This window comes from Balaenoptera borealis, assembly GCF_965194805.1.
Source record: "Balaenoptera borealis genome assembly, chromosome: 17".
NCBI classification, from domain to species: Eukaryota; Metazoa; Chordata; class Mammalia; order Artiodactyla; family Balaenopteridae; genus Balaenoptera; species Balaenoptera borealis.
Window position 1 is genome coordinate 18,787,442 of NC_138876.1, and position 20,717 is coordinate 18,808,158.

The 20,717-nt window shown below is 39.6% G+C and overlaps 1 protein-coding gene across 4 annotated transcripts in view; it reads right to left on the reverse strand.

The window, feature by feature from the left end:
* The window catches only part of DEPTOR (DEP domain containing MTOR interacting protein), a 196,361-nt gene that overhangs the window by 35,910 nt on the left and 139,734 nt on the right, over positions 1 to 20,717 (reverse strand). Inside the window, exons 11-12 of one of the 4 annotated variants that reach the window (XR_014236527.1) lie at positions 17,053 to 17,211; positions 13,068 to 13,083 (exon numbers count right to left, since the gene is read on the reverse strand). The exons of 1 other annotated variant lie outside the window; for it this stretch is intronic. Coding sequence is in view for 1 of the 3 variants with exons in the window: in XM_082364389.1 (XP_082220515.1) it covers positions 12,955 to 13,083 (129 nt within the window). In the remaining 2 variants the exon portion in view is untranslated. Of the gene's footprint in view, positions 1 to 12,530; positions 13,084 to 17,052; positions 17,212 to 20,717 lie in introns of those variants that run through there. 2 more of the 4 variants (XM_082364389.1, XR_014236526.1) reach the window with 2 other exon arrangements.

Sequence of the window (20,717 nt, forward strand, 5' to 3'; positions counted from 1 at the left end):
CTACTGGATTGAAGGTTCTGAGCCCCATGTCAGGCTTCCCAACCTGGGGGTCCGGCAATGGGAGGAGGAATTCCCAGAGAATCAGACTTTAAAGGCTAGTGGGATTTGACTGTAGGACTTTGACAGGACTGGGGGAAACAGAGACTCCACTCTTGGAGGGCACACACAAAGTAGTGTGTGCAGCAGGACACAGGGGAATGAGCAGTGACCCCATAGGAGACTGAACCAGACCTATCTGCTAGTGTTGGAGGTTCTCCTGCAGAGGCGGAGGGTGGCTGTGCCTCACTGTGGGGACAAGGACACTGGCAGCAGATGTTCTGGGAAGTACTCCTTGGCGTGAGCCCTCCCAGAGTCCGCCATTAGTCCCACTAAAGAGCCAGGTAGGCTCCAGTGCTGGGTCACCTCAAGCCAAACAACGACCAGGGAGGGAACCCAACCCCACCCATCAGCAGACAAGTGGATTAAAGTTTTACTGAGCTCTGCCCACCACAGCAACACCCAGCTCTACCCACCACCAGTCCCTCTCATCAGAAAGCTTGCACATGCCTCTTAGATAGCCTCATCCACCAGAGGGCAGACAGCAGAAGTAAGAAGAACTACAACTCTGGAACCTATGGAATGAAAACCACATTCACAAAATGATAGACAAAATGAAAAGGCAGAGGACTTTGTACCAGATGAAGGAACAAGATAAAACCCCAGAAAAACAACTAAATGAAGTGGAGATAGGCAACCTTCCAGAAAAAGAATTCAGAATAATGATAGTGAAGATGATCCAGGACCTCGGAAAAGAATGGAGGAAAAGATCGAGAAGATGCAAGAAATGTTTAACAAAGACCTAGAAGAATGAAAGAACAAACAATAACTGAAATGAAAAATACACTAGAAGGAATCAATAGCAGAATAACTGAGGCAGAAGAACGGATAAGTGACCTGGGAGACAGAATGGTGGAATTCACTGCTGCAGAACAGAATAAATAAAAAAGAATGAAAAGAAATGAAGACAGCCTCAGAGACCACTGGGACAACATTAAACGCACCAACATTCGTATTACAGGGGTGCCAGAAGGAGAAGAGAGAGAGAAAGGACCCGAGAAAATATTTGAAGAGATTATAGTTGAAAACTTCCCTAACATGGGAAAGGAAATAGTCACCCAAGTCCAGGAAGCGCAGAGAGTCCCAGGCAGGATAAACCCAAGGAAAAACACTCCGAGACACATAGTAATCAAATTGGCAAAAATTAAAGACAAAGAAAATTTATTGAAAGCAGCAAGGGAAAAACGGCAAGTAATATAAAAGGGAACTCCCAGAAGGTTAACAGCTGATTTCTCAGCAAAAACTCCACAAGCCAGAAGGGAGTGGCACAATATATTTAAGGTGATGAAAGGGCAGAACCTACAACCAAGATTACTCTACCCGGCAAGGATCTCATTCAGATTCGACAGAAAAATCAAAAGCTTTACAGACTAGCAAAAGCTAAGAGAATTCAGCACCACCAAACCAGCTCTACAACAAACACTAAAGGAACTTCTCTAAGTGGGAAACACAGGAGAAGAAAAGGACCTACAAAAACAAACCCATAACAATTAAGAAAATGGTAATAGGAACATACATATCGATAATTACCTTAAACGTGAATGGATTAAATGCTCCAACCAAAAGACACAGGCTTGCTGAATGGATACAAAAACAAGACCCATATATATGCTGTCTACAAGAGACCCACTTCAGACCTAGGAACACATACAGTCTGAAAGTGAGGGGATGGAAAAAGATATTCCATACAAATGGAAATCAAAAGAAAGCTAGAGTAGCAATACTCATATCAGATAAAATAGACTTTACAATAAAGAATGTTACAAGAGACAAGGAAGGACACTACATAATGATCAAGGGATCAATCCAAGAGGAAGATATAACAATGATAAATATATATGCACCCAACATAGGAGCGCCTCAATACATAAGGCAACTGCTAACAGCTCTAAAAGAGGAAATCGACAGCAACACAATAATAGTGGGGGACTTTAACACCTCACTTACACCAATGGACAGATCATCCAGACAGAAAATCAATAAGGAAACAAAAGCTTTAAATGACAAAATAGACCAGATAGATTTAATTGATATTTATAGGGCAGTCCATCCAAAGACAGCAGATTACACTTCTTCTCAAGTGCACAAGGAACATTCTCCAGGATAGATCACATCTTGGGTCACAAATCAAGCCTTGGTAAATTTAAGAAAATTGAAATCATATCAAGCATCTTTTCTGACCACAATGCTATGAGATTAGAAATCAATTACAGGGAAAAAAACATAAAAACACAAACACATGGAGGCTAAACAATACATTACTAAATAACCAAGAGATCACTGAAGAAATCAAAGAGAAAATCAAAAAATACCTAGAGACAAATGACAATGAAAACACGATGATCCAAAACCTATGGGATGCAGCAAAAGCAGTTCTAAGAGCGAAGTTTATAGCAATACAAGCCTACCTCAAGAAACAAGAAAAATCTCAAATAAACAATCTAACCTTACACCTAAAGGAACTAGAGAAAGAAGAACAAACAAAACCCAAAGTTAGTAGAAGAAAAGAAATCATAAAGATCAGAGCACAAATAAATGAGATAGAAACAAAGAAAACAATAGCAAAGATTAATAAAACTAGAAGCTGGTTCTTTGAGAAGGTAAACAAAATTGATAAACCTTTAGCCAGACTCATCAAAAAAAAGAGGAGAAGGACTCAAATCAATAAAATTAGAAATGAAAAAGAAGTTACGATGGACACTGCAGAAATACAAAGCATCCTAAGAGACTACTACAAGCAACTCTATGCCGATAAAATGGACAACCTGGAAGAAATGGACAAATTCTTAGAAAGGTATAACCTTCCAAGACTGAATGAGGAAGAAACAGAAAATACGAACAGACCAATCACAAGTAATGAAACTGAAACTGTGATTAAAAATCTTCCAACAAACAAAAGTCCAGGACCAGATGACTTCACAGGTGAATTCTATCAAACATTTAGAGAAGAGCTAACATCCATCCTTCCTAAACTCTTCCAAAAATTTGCAGAGGAAGGAACACTGCCAAACTCATTCTATGAGGCCACCATCACCTTTATGCCAAAACCAGACAAAGGTACTTCAAAAAAGCAAATTACAGACCAATATCACTGATGAATAGAGATGCAAAAATCCTCAACAAAATACTAGCAAACAGAATCCAACGACAAAATAAAGGGATCATACACCATGATCAAGTGGGATTTATCCCAGGGATGCAAGGATTCTTCAATATATGCAAATCAATCAATGTGATAAACCATATTGACAAATTGAAGGAGAAAAACCACATGATCATCTCAATAGATGCAGAAAAAGCTTTTGACAAAATTCAACACCCATTTGTGATAAAAACTCTCCAGAAAGTGGGCATAGAGGGAACCTACCTCAACATAATAAAGGCCATATACAACAAACCCACAGCAAACGTCATTCTCAATGGTGAAAAACTGAAAGCATTTCCTCTAAGATCAGGAACAAGACAAGGATGTCCACTCTCACCTCTATTATTCAACATAGTTTTGGACGTCCTAGCCATGGCAATCAGAGAAGAAAAGGAAATAAAAGAAATACAAATTGGAAAAGAAGTAAAACTGTCACTGTTTGCAGATGACATGATACTATATATAGAGAATGCTAAAGATGCACCAGAAAACTACTAGAGCTAATCAATGAATTTGGTAAAGTAGCAGGATACAAAATTAATGCACAGAGATCTCTTGCATTCCTATACACTAATGATGAAAAATCTGAAAGAGAAATTAAGGAAACACTCCCATTTACCATTGCAATAAAAAGAATAAAATACCTAGGAATAAACCTACCTAAGGAGACAAAAGACCTGTATGCAGAAAACTGTAAGACAGTGATGAAATAAATTAAAGATGATACAAACAGAGGGAGAGATATACCATGTTCTTGGATTGGAAGAATCAACATTGTGAAAATGACTATACTATCCAAAGCAATCTACAGATTCAATGCAATCCGTATCAAACTACCAATGGCATATTTCACAGAACTAGAACAAAAAATTTCACAATTTGTACGGAAACACAAAAGACCCCGAATACCAAAGCAATCTTGAGAAAGAAAAGTGGAGCTGGAGGAATCAGGCTCCCTGACTTCAGACTATACTACAAAGCTACAGTAATCAAGACAATATGGTTCCGCCACAAAAACAGAAATATAGATCAATGGAACAGGATAGACAGCCCAGAGATAAACCCACGCACCTATGGTCAACTAATCTATGACAAAGGAGGCTAGGATACACAATGGAGAAAAGACAGTCTCTTCAATAAGTGGTGCTGGGAAAACTGGACAGCTACATGTAAAAGAATGAAATTAGAACACTCCCTAACACCATACATAAAAATAAACTCAAAATGGATTAGAGACCTAAATGTAAGACCAGACACTAGAAAACTCTTAGAGGAAAACACAGGAAGAACACTCATTGACATAAATCACAGAAAGATCTTTTTTGATCCACCTCCTAGAGTAATGGAAATAAAAACAAAAATAAACAAATGGGACCTAATGAAACTTCAAAGCTTTTGCACAGCAAAGGAAACCATAAACAAGACAAAAAGACAACCCTCAGAATGGGAGAAAATATTTGCAAACGAATCAACCGACAAAGCATTATCTCCAAAATATATAAACAGCTCATGCCACTCAATATTAAAAAAACAAACAACCCAATCCAGAATGGGCAGAAGACCTAAATAGACATTTCTTCAAAGAAGACATACAGATGGCCAAGAAGCACATGAAAAGCTGCTCAACATCACTAATTATTAGAGAAATGCAAATCAAAACTACAATGAGGTATTGCTTCACACCAGTTAGAATGGGCATCATCAGAAAATAAACAACAAATGCTGGAGAGGGTGTGGAGCAAAGGGAACCCTCTTGCACTGTTGGTGGGAATGTAAACTGATACAGCCACTATGGAGCACAGTATGGAGGTTCCTTAAAAAACTAAAAATAGAACTACCATATGACCCAGCAATCCCACTACTGGGCATATACCCAGAGAAAACCATAATTCAAAAAGACACATGCACCCCAGTGTTCATTGCAGCAGTATTTACAGTAGCCAGGCCATGGAAGCAACCTAAATGCTGGGTGACAGACGAATGGATAAAGAAGATGTGGTACCTATATACAATGGAATATTACTCAGTTATAAAACGGAACGAAATTGGGTCATTTGTAGAGACGTGGATGGATCTAGAGACTGTCATACAGAGTGAAGTAAGTCAGAAAGAGAAAAACAAATATCGTATATTAACGCATATATGTGGAACCTAGAAAAACGGTACAGATGAACCTGTTTGCAGGGCAGAAATAGAGACACAGATGTAGAGAACAAATGTATGGACCCCAAGGGGGGAAAGAGGCGGGGGGTGGTGGTGGTGGTGGGATGAATTGGGAGATTGGGATTGACATATATACACTAATATGTATAAAATAGATAACTAATAAGAACCTGTTGTATAAAAAAATAAATTAAAAAATTAAAAAATTAAATGAAATAAAATAAATAAAAAATAAGAAGATTGGGGCTGGGAAAGCTTTGGGGTTGTTGAACACATGGAGATTTAGGGAGAGTGGCATGCTCTGAGACGACATGGAAGCTTCATGCCCTTTCCCCATACCATTCCCTGTGCATCTCTTCCATCTGTCCATTCCTGAGTTATATCCTTTTATAATAAAGCAGTAATCTAATAAGTAAAACATTTCTCTGCTTTCTGTGAGCCACTCTAGCAAATTAGGAAACACAAGGAAAGGCTCATGAGAACCTCTGATCCATTCAATCAGAAGCACAGGTGATAACCTGGGCTTGCAATTGGCAGCTGAAATGAAGGGGAGGGGGAGTCTTGTAGGTCTGAACCCTTAAACTGTGGAATCTAATGCTGTATCCAGGTAGATAGTGTCAGAATTAGGTTGAATTATAGGACACCTCGTTGGTGCTGGAGCATTGCTTGGTGGTGGTGGAGGAACCCCCCACAACGGAACTGGGTGCAGAACTCCTTATAGTCCCCCAAGAATATATAAACTTCATAAGGACTGGGACCTTTCTTATTTACTGCTCTTTGGGAAAGACTTAGTGACAGGCCCATAGTAGGTGCTTAATAAATTCTTTGTTGTGTGGTTTTGAAGATGTTATATGGCTTCCAGTAATCCTTGTCTCATCAAAATCACAGAGTTGTTGTAGGGTAAAAAGTTTCAAAGACATCCTGGGTGTAAAGAAGACATTGATATACTAAGTTAGGATCACAAACGACTTCTTACATTTTTTGTGCTTTAAACTTTATGAACTTTGCAGCAAATTAGAATTCTCAATATCATTGACCAAATAAACATTTGACAAAAATTACGAAGTTTCAGAATATAGGTGTTGGAGAAGATACTGATCAACATATATCACTTTTATATTTCAGATGGGCAACTATATTGGTTCAACCACTTTGCAAACTAGTTACATGTGATCTTGTAGAGTCAGTATTCACATTTCCCATGACTCAGAAATTCTTGTGGATACCTAAGAGAAACTCCTACACTTGTACCCAGGAGATGATATCAGAATGTTCATAGTAATCCTACTTATGACAACAACAACAATGGAAACAACCCAAATGCCCATTGTCAAGAAAACAGACAAATAATTTGTGCTCTGGAAATTTATGAAGCTGTAAAAAATGAATTAATTACAACTACATACAAAAATCTAGAAGAATCTTAGTAATACAATCTTGAATGAAAACAAGCGAGTCCCAGAAGTTTATATAAAACTTGATGTTCTTCTAATAAAGTTCGTTTTTTAAAAAACCTAAACAATGATTAAGAACAAAAAGAACAGTGGGGAACTCCCTGGCAGTCCAGTGGTTAAGACTCAGCGCTTTCACTGCTGCGCAGCCAAAAAAAGAACAAGAGAATGAATGGTAAACTCAACATTTGCCATTGTGCTTTCCTTGGGTAAGGGAAAGTGGGGGACAGGATTGGGAAGGAGACAACAGTTTAAATATAAGTTGTTGTCAGTGTTCTGGTTCTGGGGTTGGATGGTGGTTTGTGGTGTTAAAACACCCGTATCAACCCAGGATTTCATATTCCCACCTCTCCATGCAGAGAAGTCTTCTAGGAGACAGGCCTAGAGGTGACTCTTGAAGGATGAGCTGAATCCAGGGTCCGGTCTACTCAGTTTTATACTTCCAGGGCCTATATATACTGTCCAGCAAAACACAGGTCCTCAGTGAGGTTTCTTGAATGAATGAAAGAGCAAGTGAATAAATGAATAAATGAGAGAAAAATGTAAAGTCCTTTTGGTTAATATTGCGTGTAGTCTGAATAACCACTCACCTCCATACTTCTACCCTACACATACTGAATTGTGTAACTGATTTCCTAATTAGTTGAAAAAAACTAAAAAGCAAAAAAATAACATTCTCTCAAAATAGTAAACAACGACATAGCATATTTCCATATAGACTATTCCATAACACTCATCAGTAACTGTGTAGTGAGGAAATGATTCCAAATCAAATACACTACAGGAAAAGCTTTTTAATGCACTTTTTTTCTTTTTCCAGGCAAAAGAGCTTCAGAAAACATCCATCATTAAGTAGTTTTACAAATGGCACTTTTGGCTACATTAGAGAATTAGATATGAGTCCCATGTGTTTTCTCTGATAGGTTAGTAGTAGATCAGCTTTACAATGCAACCCTTTCTTAGGATTAAAAAAATGGCTAATTTGTTCTAAAAGACAGAAAAAGCTGGAACCCTAAAGTCATTGTTTTAAAAATTTAACATTTATTTCATGCTATACTGTCTATTTTCATATTATAATTTTAAGTATTTTGCTATAATTTTTAAGAAATGGAGAAAATAAATTTCAACCTAATTTAAAAATAAACATATATATTAAGTACATATATTAATGCATTTGACAATACCATATACTAACTTTGATGATGAACTTCCTTTTGGTACACTGCAGATTTGTCCTTTTGGTATTGAACTGAGGACAAACATATTACACCTGAAATTCTGCCTTAAATGAGTAAAACCATGGTCAATGACACCAATAGACTCCAACCAATTTGCAAAACTGAAATGTTCTAGAGTTATTCTGATCATGTATAACCAAAATGAAACAGGATTAATATTCAATGGGAGAGAATAGTCAACATCATTCAAGTAGATCTTAAAAGCAGATTATTTTCACAACATATTTGAAAGTAATGAGTATTTGGAAATGTGAGACTCAATTCTGGCCTGAAAGCAATGATTTTTAAATTATTAATTGCTACCACTCCAATGCATTCACCTTTTATAAGGTAGTGTGAAGTTGATCGTATCTAGTCTACTCAAACATGGATATCTTCTTCATGTTACCCAACATTTCTCAACTAGAAATGTATCAATTTATACAATTATTTATCAGAGATTAATAAGAAAACATCAGATTATAGAACCAACCCAAAAGGCAGCTGCATTTTTCTCTCTACAGCAGAATTAACCAACATGGCTTTCAAATCCTATGCTAAAGAATTAACGAAAAATGATGTCTGTCTCTATCACAAAAACACAGACACCTTACACAAACACCTGAAAAACCAAAAGTGTTTTCTCTAGGAACAAAGTAAGCCATTTCAGGGATTCTCCATGAGTGAACTCTCACACACAATACACCAATACACACAGACACACATACGTAGGAAATAAAAGCTCTTAGAAATACTGCGTACTGTTAATTTAGAATCATTCTTGGTGTTACATTTAGGAATGGAGTTTCTAAATTTTAAAGCTGTTCAACTGTCAAAATATCACACAAAATATTTATTTTTTAATGATATGATTTAACAACTCAAGGCCTGAGTTAATTAAAGTATGTGTCCTTCACCTTCACAGGTACATGGCACAACTGCATTTTATGAATAATCCAAAGCCAAAGGCCTATTTTCACGGCATTACCCTCCACTGCAGGAGGCTATATAAGGACATAGGATTGGAGGGCGGGAGGCTGGTGTTTGGCCTAGGCTCTGGCCCCAACAAGCCTCATGAGTATGGGCATGCCACCTGACCACTCCACACCTCAGCAAAGTGCAAAGAATAAAAACCGTGCTCTCCGTGGCTCCACGCAGCACTGTTATTTCAGGATTTTTCTGACTCTAGTTTTCATTAGGCGTGGGGCTTTATTCACAACTGTTGGACTTCTACCCAGTGGTTGGTCAGTAATTTACATCTGGATAGCTGAAGCCTTTCAGTAACTAGGTAAGTTTTTGGTCCTTTATTCAAAAAAATAGTGAGTACCTAGTCTTAGTGGATTAAAAATGGCCAGATTCTTTGCAGCTCCTCCCATCAAAAGGAAGAATCTGTTTCCCAGCCTCTTGGTTCTGGGCTAGCTTTGTGACTTGCTTCGGCCAACAAAATGCTGTGGAGGTGACACTGTGTGACTTCCAAGCAAGTCCACAAAAGGTCTTGCAGTTTCCATGCTCCCCCTCTTTGATCTCATGAGGCCTAACGAGAAAGCCTGGGCTAGCTACGGGGAAAGGCCACGTGAAGTGAACTGAGGCACCCCAGCCAACGCCCCAGCCAACAGCGAGATATATGCACAAAGCCATCCACAATCAGCCAGCCCCCAATCGACACGCTCCCTGACCACAGATGTTTGTTTGAACTCAACCCGTTCCACATCAAGCTGTGGCTGGTCATCCTAGAAGAGCTTTGCCCAAAAGGCCAACCCACAGGATCATGAGCAAATAAGTAGTGTTATAAGGTGTGTTTTGGGTTGATTCGCTAGACAGCAATGGATAGCTGACATACTGCTCTGTGTTAGGAACTGTGCTAGATGAAGGGACTGCCTGGGCAGCAAGACACAGTTCCTGTTCTGCAGATGCTTAGAGTGTAGTTAGGGAGACACACGTGTAATGGGACAATTTCAAAGGAAATGTCATCAGTGCTGTCATCACAAGAGGGTGGTGTATAGGGGTCCGTGGGAATTTAGAGGAGGGCATCAATCCCAGAGCTAGATTGCTGGCAAAGATTTCTCAGAGGTAATATCTAAGAATACCTAAGGGGAATTAATAAGACAGATTTTTCCAGGCAAAGAAGGAGAAAGAATAATATTCCAGGGAGGAGAAACTGCATGGGCAAAGGCTGCAGGGAGCTAGACCGGGGCCCTTTTGGGAGTGGAGCATTCACTTTAACTACAGGGTGAGGATGCCAGGGGTGGGCTGGGACTATAGCTAAGGTGAAGCTCTCTTGGCCTTAAATAGAATTCTCTGGCATTTGGACTTTAAGGGTGATGGGAGTCAAAGGAGGAATCAGTTCCATCCTCCCTTCCTGCTTTTATTCCCTTCCTCTCTCCCTCCCTCCTTCCCTCCCTCCTCCCTTCCTTCCTTCCTTCCTTCCTTCTTCCTTCCCTCCCTCCCTCCCTTCCATCCTCCCTTCCTTCCTTCCCTCCCTCTCTTCCTCCCTTCCTTCTTCCTTCCCTCCCTCCCTCCTTCCCTCCCTCCCTTCCTCCCTCCCTTCCCTCTCTCCCTTCATCCATCCTTCCTTCCTCCCTCCCTTCCTTCCCTCCCTTCATCCATCCTTCCTTCCTTCTTCATTCCCTCCCTCCCTCCTTCCCTCCTTCCTTCACCTTAGTGTTCATTTGAGCAAAGACATCAATGCCACTCTCTGAATCAAAGAAATTTCACAGGCAGGAGGCTGTGTGAAGTCAATAAAGGCAGATGCCTCTCTGGTGCTTAGACTGGCTGAAAGGAAGTGGTATTATGCCAAGGTCCAAGACAATGGGCATTGGGACATGCATAAAAAGGACAGGTAGCAGCAAGAAGAAGATGCCATTCCCGAAAGGCATTCCTCCTTCTTTCATCAGTTAATGAATACATGCAGACAGGAGGCATTTAGGACTCATCCTTTAAAGATGTTATACATTTTTTTAAAGCCTAATGATAAGGCTTCCCACTTACTAGTTGTGTGGCCTTGGGTATATGACTAACCTTTTTATGAGTCCGTTTCCTCAGTTGTAAAATGGAGATGACAACACTGACCTCACAGGTCAGTGAGGACAGGCAATGTACAGTTTTAGCACAGCACTGGGTACAGGATAAGCCCTCAACGGAAGGTCCCCACGTGCGGAAAGGCTGGGGAATGTAGGAGAGGGAGTAACATGGGCTTTAGCATTAGATAAACTTGTGTTTGAATCCAGGCTCCATCACTTAGTAGTTCTTGCAACTGTGTGAACTTGAGACCATTTTAAAACTTGCTCAGACTTACTTTTCAAGTCTGAAAAATGGGGGGGGGAGATAATACCAACCTTGCTGGGTTGTGATGAATATTAAAAGAGAGCACGTATGTAAAGTGCCATAGCACACAGCCTGGCACACAGTTTAAACGCACATACACACGGAGATGATAATATTTCTCAAATGTAGATCGACAGTATTAATGTTAGCCATCCTATATTACTTCGAAGTCCTGTTCTCTGACGAAAGCTACAGATCAGAAAAGTTGGACTACCAGAAACATATATATGTGGTATCTTTAACACGGTATGTCCATTCCACCAGTACCATTACATTATAACCTATCACCAAAAAATGGCCAAGGTACAACATTCATATTTTGTTACTACATGATCAGAAAGTAACCTTGTCGTTCAGAATGTATTATATGAAAATAAGAGGAATTGAGCATTCCCTGATTCCCTAATTTGGCACTTTGAGGAGCTTCCTCTATACACCAAGCCCCAAAATGCATTCTCTTTGAGAACAAAAAAGAAACACACATATATACAAGTGAGCTGAAGAGTTACAACACAAGAAGTTGCTTTTGGTGAAAAATAATCCTGCCAAATAAGCAACATGTCATGTCCTTAGAATATGTCACACTAGAAAGCTAGTGAAAATTCAGGCCAATAAGGCAATTTAGTTTCAAGTTTTATCATATATGGGCCAAGTTCTAGAATACTTCACCTAAAAAGGGACAACTTCAAAGTGAAATCTTGCCAGAGGCGTGATTTTGAATTACATGTGTATATACAAACTTGTCTGTTTTGACATTCAACATATTCAGGATTATTTCTAGAAAGCTGCTGTTGCTGACTGATAGAACAAAATGATGTAGGCTCAGAAAGAAAACAGAGCACATAGTTTTAAGTAGTTATCTCCCTATCTACCCCACCCATACCATCATAAGGTTTTTGGTTTTTGACCAACGCCATAACTGAAAACACATGTTAAGTGAAAAGTTGATACTAAAGGCAGGAATTAAGAAAAAGTCAAAAATTGGATGGCTTTTAAGCACTGAATGATTTACAACCTTCAAAATGCTAATTAACAAGTACTATTCCTTTGGATGTTGTTTTAATTTGAAATTTGGTGAAATCTAGATCCTCTAATAAACAGTTCCATGCTCATTTGGTGAGAGTACAACTTAAAGTCTGTAAAAACTACTTTATTGACTCCTGTGAAGGGGATTTTAGCACATCACTGTTTTGGCAAGAGAAGCATTTCAACAACTTTCTGCAAACTAAGATATAAAACAATGGATGAGAACTACAAATGGAAATTGAGTAAGGCAATGCTACTATGTAAAAAAAAATTCTGTTTCTCAAACTTTTTCTACACTGATGTTAAGTCGTTTTTTTGTTGTTGTTGTTTTTAAAAAAGATGTATTACCCGGTTCTTCCACATTCAACAGGGAAACAGTGTGTGAAACTCAAATTAAGATGTGTATGTACAGAGAAAAGATCTGTATGTCCAAAGCCATCCAGGTATACAGAAGTCTTGTCATTGCAGAGCTTTGTGTTGTTCTGCCTTTGATCCTCTGCAGGCCATGGGATGGGCTGGGAGGGCTGCCCTCTCAGCACTCTAACTCCTCCATGACCTCCATCACAATCGTCCGTGGGCCCGTCAGAATCAGGTTGCTCACCGTCCGGTAGTCAACGTGCAGCACGTTAAGCCCATTTACAGAGACGACGAACTGACAGACCTGAAGGAAGGACAAAGAAAAAAGCATCTCTTGAATTCCCTCGCAGTCCAGTGGTTAGGACTCCGCGCTTCCATCTGCAGCAACATGGAATGACCTAGAGATTCTCATACTGAGCGAAGTAAGTCAGACAGAGGAAGACAAGTATCATGAGATATCGCTTACATGTGGAATCTAAAAAAAAGGGCCTACTATATGGCACAGAGAACTCTACTCAATACTCTGTAATGACCTATACGGGGGAAAGAATCTAAAAAAAGAGTTGATATATGTATATGTATAACTGATTCACTTTGCTGTACAGCAGAAACTAATACAACATTGTAAATCAACTATACGCCAATAAAAATTAAAAAAAAATAAACTATGCATATTAAAAGAAAAATAAAAGCATCTCTTAGAGCTCCTGGTTTTTCATAGACCTAGAATAAAGACATTGTGCATCTTTAACAGGTAACGTCCTACATTGGTACCCAAGTGTACCCAGCCAGCAACTGCAATTTAACAATTTCCAAGAAACTATACTTTTCCTGGAAGGCAGTATAATAGAAAAAGCATTTGGTTTGTCGTTTTACCACCTTGGGTTTAAATCCTAACTCAGCAACTTACTAGCTTAAGCTAGGTATTTAAATTCCTGAGCTTCATTTCCCTCAGCTCTAAAATAGGGATGATTAATAATCATAATATCTACCTTCTAAGATTGTTGTAAGAATTAAATGAGGTCAAGGACGTTAAAGCTTCTACTCCAGTGCTCTGAACCTATGGGGTACTCAATACTTTTTCATAATCACAGTGTTTGTGGCTGTTACCATTCATTTGGACTCAGTTTATAGGGAGATTCTATGTCCTCGTGTTCCCCAAACAGTCTTCTTTTATACCTATTATTCCTGCATGATTATTAATAGTTTCTCCTTTCACCTGAATGGTGTCCCAGTTGAGATGATAAATTCCACACATTTCCCTATTTCCCATACTTACGAAAATGGATGAGGCCAACAAAGGTCAGCTTTTAAACTGAGTATTAGTTTACCTATGATAGGACAGATAATTACAATAAAAAATTTAAAAGCATTATTCAGTAATGAGCAGCCACTTTGGATGTGTCATAGTGAACATAATACTGATCACAGCTACTGCCTCAAACAGAGGGCCTTCTCTTGAGGTTGGTGGTGGCATCAGATGCTGGGTAGTTTCCATTTAGCTGACACAGATTAACAGATGGTATATCTGTTGTGTGTCTGAAGAGTGCACACTGGACAGGAATGATTTGTTTATGTCACTCAAACAGAGAAATGGAGAGATACACAGATCTCCAGCTGTCGGTGATACGTACTTCTAATCAGCAAAACAGAATCAAACAGAATATAAATCTGTAAGGTGTTTGGCACACAGTAGGCACTGGTGGTGAGCTGAATGATACCCGCACCTCCCAAAGATGTCCATGTCCTAATCCCCAGAACCTGTGAATATATTAGTTGACATGGCGACAAGGAATTAAGGTTGCAGATGGAACTGGACTGCTAATCAGCTGATTTTAACATAGGGGTTATCCAGGTGGGCCCAATGTAATCACAAGGGTACTTATAAGAAGGAGACCAAAAAGTCACAGGCACAATTAGGAGATGTGACAACAGAAGCAAGAGTGATATGAGGAAGGGGCTAGGAGCTGAGGGATGCAGGTGGCCCCTAGAAGTTGAAAAAGGTAAGGAAATGGATTCTCCCCTCAGAACCTACAGAAGGAATGCAGACCTACTGATACCTTTATTTTAGACCTTTGACTCCAGAACTATAAGATAATAAATTTGTGTTGTTTTAAGTTACCAAGTTTGTTACTTTGTTACAGCAGCAATAGGAGATGAAATAAAATGATCAATAAATATTCATTGTTGAATGAACTGAATGAATAATGTATTAAGCAAAAAAAGCACAATTAGGATTGAGCCTGAAGGATTTCTGGCTTCCTATAAATTATTTCTTCATTTATTGGGAAAATAAGAAAATAAAAAGGGGACTTCTCTGATGGCTCAGTGGTTAAGAATCCACGTGCTAATGCAGGAGACACGATCCCTGGCCTGGGAAGATCCCACATGCTGCAGAACAACTGAGCCCATGTGCCACAACTACTGAGCCTGTGCTCGAGAGCCTGTGAGCCACAACTACTGAGCCCGCATGCTGCAACTACTGAAGCCCACGCACCTAGAGCCCGTGCTCTGCAACAAGAGAAGCCACCGCAATGAGAAGCCTGCGCACCGCAACGAAGAGTAGCCCCTGCTCGCCGCAACTAGAGAAAGCCCACGCGCAGCAACGAAGACCCAACACAGCCAAAAATTAAAATTAATTAATTAATTAATTAAAGAAAAAAAAAGAAAACAAGACAAAAGGGAAGGGACAGAAGTTGGAGAGAGGGGGAGGAAAGGAGATGGCTGAGGTTGATTAAGTTAATGAAGTTGTTATCATGGCTGTTAGCTTCGAGCTCTAACCCACCCCCTTCCTTAAGGGAACACTGCAGCTGTGGAGAAGTGTTATCGTTATCTTATAGGAAACCACCAGAAGAGAAAAACAAGAACCCACCAGAACTGATTAGAACAAGCCAAATCCAAGATGGCAGAAGACCTGACCTTCAGGAGACCCTGAACCTCATTATACACTCACTGTAGTATGTTAGCATGCTAAATGACACACCCACCAATACCATGACAGTTGACAATTGCCATGACAACAACAAGAGGAATCCGTATTAGGACTGAAAAGGGATGTTGCCCCAGTTCTGAGCAAACTACACCCCTGTTCTCGGAGAAGTAATGAATTCCCTCCCCCTAACCCCTCCCCCCTCTATCAGAGGTATCCCAGCCCAAGTCTGGTGAGAAGGTGATTTGCAAACTAAGTTCCCGATTCTCCATTCTCTGGCCTCTGAATAAAGCTTGTGCTGTTTCCGTCTCAGCGTCGGTTTTGTTATTGGCTGTGGAATCCAAACGGACAAAGAACCTTCCCTGCAGAGGCAGGGGGTTCTGGCCAGGGCCAGGGCCCAAGTGGGGGTCCATCCAACCAATTCGGTAACAATGTGTCCCATATCTGTTGTTCTCATCATCATACTTCTTTAAGTGTAATGTCTTAAGAATTAAGGTGCACACCTGCTCCCAATTATTTATTAATAAATTAATTTAGTGTTGACAACACAAAGAATGTGAAAATACTAAAACACCTGAAAATCACTGTTTCCTTTTATTGTTTTCTGAGCGGGCAATATCAATAGAAACTCAGACACCATATTAACAAATATAACAAATATGAAATATAACTAATATGAAATATAAATTACATGTTATATTTTCAATGTAAGTATGAAATAAAATACATAAAATACTGTATTAAGTCTAAAGATATCTGTACCGATTACTTAGATAAACCAAAAGTAGAACGTATTAAAAGGGCAGCTGTGTATCTGTGGAAAAGATGAAGGATTTGGAATCCAATGATATGGATTTAAGTCCTAGGCTCCTTTGCTGGATGATCTTTTTTTTGGCCGCATAGCTTGTGGGAATCTTAGTTCCCCGACTAGGAATCGAACCCAGGCCCTCGGCAGTCCTAACTGCCTAACAGCGAGGAGTCCTAACCACTGGACTGCCAGGGAATTCCCTGGATGATCTTAATAAAGTCATTTGCCTCTATGCCTCAATGACATCATTTACAAAAGAGAGTTAGGTAAAAATGCTTATCCTCACAGGTTCAAATTAATGAATTGAAAACCTTTTTGCAAATATCAAGCCCTACACCAATACTAGCTTCAATGAACTTCTTTCCCTTTAAAAACACCCACTTTTTTCAAGGTCACATGCAAAACAGAATGGAAAGTGGACAGTGGCAAGCACAGTGGTTATTTACTCAATAAACACTCGCTGTTGTCAGAAGCCCCAATATTTTCCACTCCCGAACTTATAATACTATGGTGTCGTTCTACATAAGGACACCGACCTCTGTTTTTCTTTCCCTGTTTCCACAAATCTGTCACCATGAATTGAGGGCAATTTTTTTTTTTTCCATCAGAGCACATCTTGTACAGAATCAGCAGTTCTCAACCATGGTTGAAGTTGTAGTCAGAATCAAGGTCACACATGCAGGTCCGAATCCACCCTGAAACAGGCTACAAGTGTAATTTGCAGGACAATTTAGCACAAATTCAATGTAGACATTTGCTGGAGTTTTGTGTTTTCTACTCCAGCATGCTCTTGAGCCAAAGAATGAGAGGAATTCCACCCCCACCCAATCCAGAGTGTTGACTTTAGACGGGTCCTTCTTTTCTCCAAAGGGATGAACAGCCTTTTTGTGTTGCCCAAGGAGAGTGCAGAAGTTGCCTGGTAAGCTCACACTCTAGCTAACCCTTCACAGGCTCCCGAAGATGAGACGTCTCTGCATCACTCAGGGATCACCTGCAGCATTTAGTTTCGACCAGAATTGTATTCTCTCTCTCCCACATAGTGTTGGTTTCAATTGACCAACATTTAAAAGTTAGAAAATTTTCACATAAAAATCTAGATTCTGGCTTCTCTGGAACAATCTGAAGATCTAACAATACCAGGCCTGGATGGCCACTTGGCAATGGCTCCCTTTCTAGATGGGCACACGTTCTCTCGTTTGCGTGGTCCTCACCACTTCCTATTTTTCTTACAACTAGCTGAGAGACATTTGAGTCTGTGATCCCTGATCTGGGGCCACCAGAGAGAGAGCTTAAGAGAGGAAGGCTTGGTGCTTCAAAACTGATGGACCGCAAATGTTTAACAGCTGATGAAAGGGGAAATAAAATTTGGTATATCCATACAATGGAATGTTATTCAGCAATAAAATGGAACCAACTACATGTTACGACATGGCTGAACCTGGAAAACATTCTGCTAAGTGAAAGAAGCCAGTCCCAGCTCCGACTCAGCCAGGCGATCACAAGGTAAACAATCGATACACTTACAACTGTTCTGTTTTTCACTTTCAATACAGTATTCCATAAATTATAAGAGATAGTCAACACTCTGTTACAAAACAGGATTTGTGTTAGATGATTTTGCCCAGCTGTAGGCTAATATAAGTGTTCTGAGCATGTTTAAAATAAGATAGACTAAGCTATGATGTTCCCTAGGTTAAGTGTATTAAATGCATTTTTGACTTACAGATATGTTCAATTTACAATGGGTTTATCAGGATGGAACCCCATCATAGGTCATCTAGTTCTCTAGACCTGCCTTTGATTCCCTTACATTCTTGATATCCTTCTAATCAATTTCTTTTTCTTTCTTTTTTTTAATGGTAGCTGGTTTCTGTCACTGGCAACCCATGCTCATCAATACAATCCTTAAGAACAAACTGAATATCAGAGAGGTTAAGTTATTTGCTCAAGGGCACACAACTAAGTGCCTCATCTGGAATTTGAACTCCATGACTCTACAGCCTGACATAAATACAAATTTATAAAGTACAATATGCAAGTTCTGAGGAATGCAAAGAATAGTGGAAAACAAGTGTTTTCTCTCTTGGCTTTAACTGTTAATTAAACAGTCTGGGTTCGCTCAAATACCTTGTGGTGTTGATGTTTAGGCTCTTCCAACTTCATTAAGAAGGTTTTTACTCAGTTAAGGTTGGGCTGCTTTTTGTGTCACTTAAAATCCTCAACAATATGTAAATTGAGACATTTATTTCAATTTTTTTCCGTGAATGAGGCAAGAAAAAAAAAAAAGGCATTTCAAACACTTTTCATGCTTATATTAAAGGTAGTAATTTTAGAGTCAGGCTGTTAGAAAGACATCATCTCTCCCTAAGTGGTCCCAACAACTGCTGTGGTTCCAGCAGTTCTAATATCCTGTTACTAAAAATGTGCAAAATGATCTAGAAATGCAGGTATTACTATGTAATGTATTCAGTTTTAATGGACTTTGAATTAGCATCTATGGTACACTATGTTCTGAAAATCAACACCCAAGTAACAACAGGAAGCACACGGCCTGGGGGAAAATTATTTCTCTACTATATTAAAAAGCACAAACACACAGAACATGTGATGACCTCTGAATAGACCTACCTTAGATACCTATTACCTCCTTTCTGGGGTGGGGGACTTAGACACCACCCAGAGGGGATAATGAGAATTCGAGTGAGGTTGTGATGCTTTTCTTCTGCTTATAATTATCTTTGTCAGATTTGTTTTCAAAGATTTGAATGCAATTTCCTCATGTCCCAAGTTCGCTGAAAAGAGCTGTCATGAGCTCCTATAGCTGCTCTGAACTCGTCTCCTACAAAAAGGAGGGTACCTTCACTTTAGAAAGAAGAGATGTAGAGGACATTATCCTTAATGAAAGGGAAGAACCAAGCCTTCATAAGTCATGGGTAAGTGATGTCTCTGAGCATCCGGGCAGTGAAGAAAAGGCCTAAAACCCAGAGTAGGTCCAATAAGAGTTAACAGGAAGAGGGAGGCAGGACTCATACGTTTCAGGGTGTGATCACATTGGGATAAACACCTAGGCTGAACTCCAGGCTCCTTCCTGATAAGGAGCGAAAGCGACTAAACAATCTTGCCTGTAATTCCTCTCCCTGAGCCAGTGCTGGCAGATGTACACTAACCCTCTGAACAGATTGAGTGCCTGTGGGATGATGCAATTGCACATCAGTTCTTGTATGGCTGGAATTCCATCACAGTCATTTGATTGTTTCAACCAAAGTGGGAGTGAGATTGAGGAGAAACACTACACCTATGATTACCTAAGTGTCTTCTCACTGCCATGGAAATCTGTATTCACCAAGTCACTTGCATCCCTGAAATGGCTGCATTCATGTGAAAGCTACTCTAGCTTTTCTCTGGTTTTTTTTTTTTTTTTTCTTTCTGATCTTGAAGGAGAAAGAAGGATTGGAAGGTAAGGCTGCTTCAGGCTTTCCCTGAAAATAATAAAACATTTAGCAAGACAGAGACCAAGGCGGATAAAATGTCGGAGACAGAAAGAGTCATAAGGAGAAAAAAGATAGACCCAGACAGATACAGAAAATAATCAGGAAGGGCTGAGTCCTGGTGAGTAGGAGACGGAAGCTTGTCCAATCAAATGATACAGAAAGCAGAACCAAGATATTAAGGGCAAGTTAATACTTAAATTCTTAATCAAGTAGAACCCTCAGATGTATTCTAGAGATCACCCTAATCGAGCTCCCACTGAAAGTAGAACTCTCCTCTACAAATCCTTGCCAGGCAACCAACCTATCTTACTTGAATGCTACTTATGACAGGAAATGCACTAATTAATGAGGAAGCTTATTTTGAGCCAGTTACATGTTAGAAGTTTCAGCTACACATTCAGTCAACATTATTTAAACCATTTTCACTGTTCAGTGCCTAAGTGAAAAGTGTATCCAAATATAAAACAGTGGCTCTCAAACTGTACTGCAAATATAAGTCACCTTTGAGGGCTTGTTGAAAATGTGAATTCTCAGATCTTACCCAAGACCTACCAAATCCGACTTTTCAGGGGTGGGTCCCAAGAATCTGCACTTTCATTAAGCATATCAGGTGATTCTGCTACAGCACAATGTTGAAAAACCAATGCTGTAAAGTATCCACCAGAATTTTTTGTACCAAAAGTTAGTTTATATGCTCATCCCATTCCTGT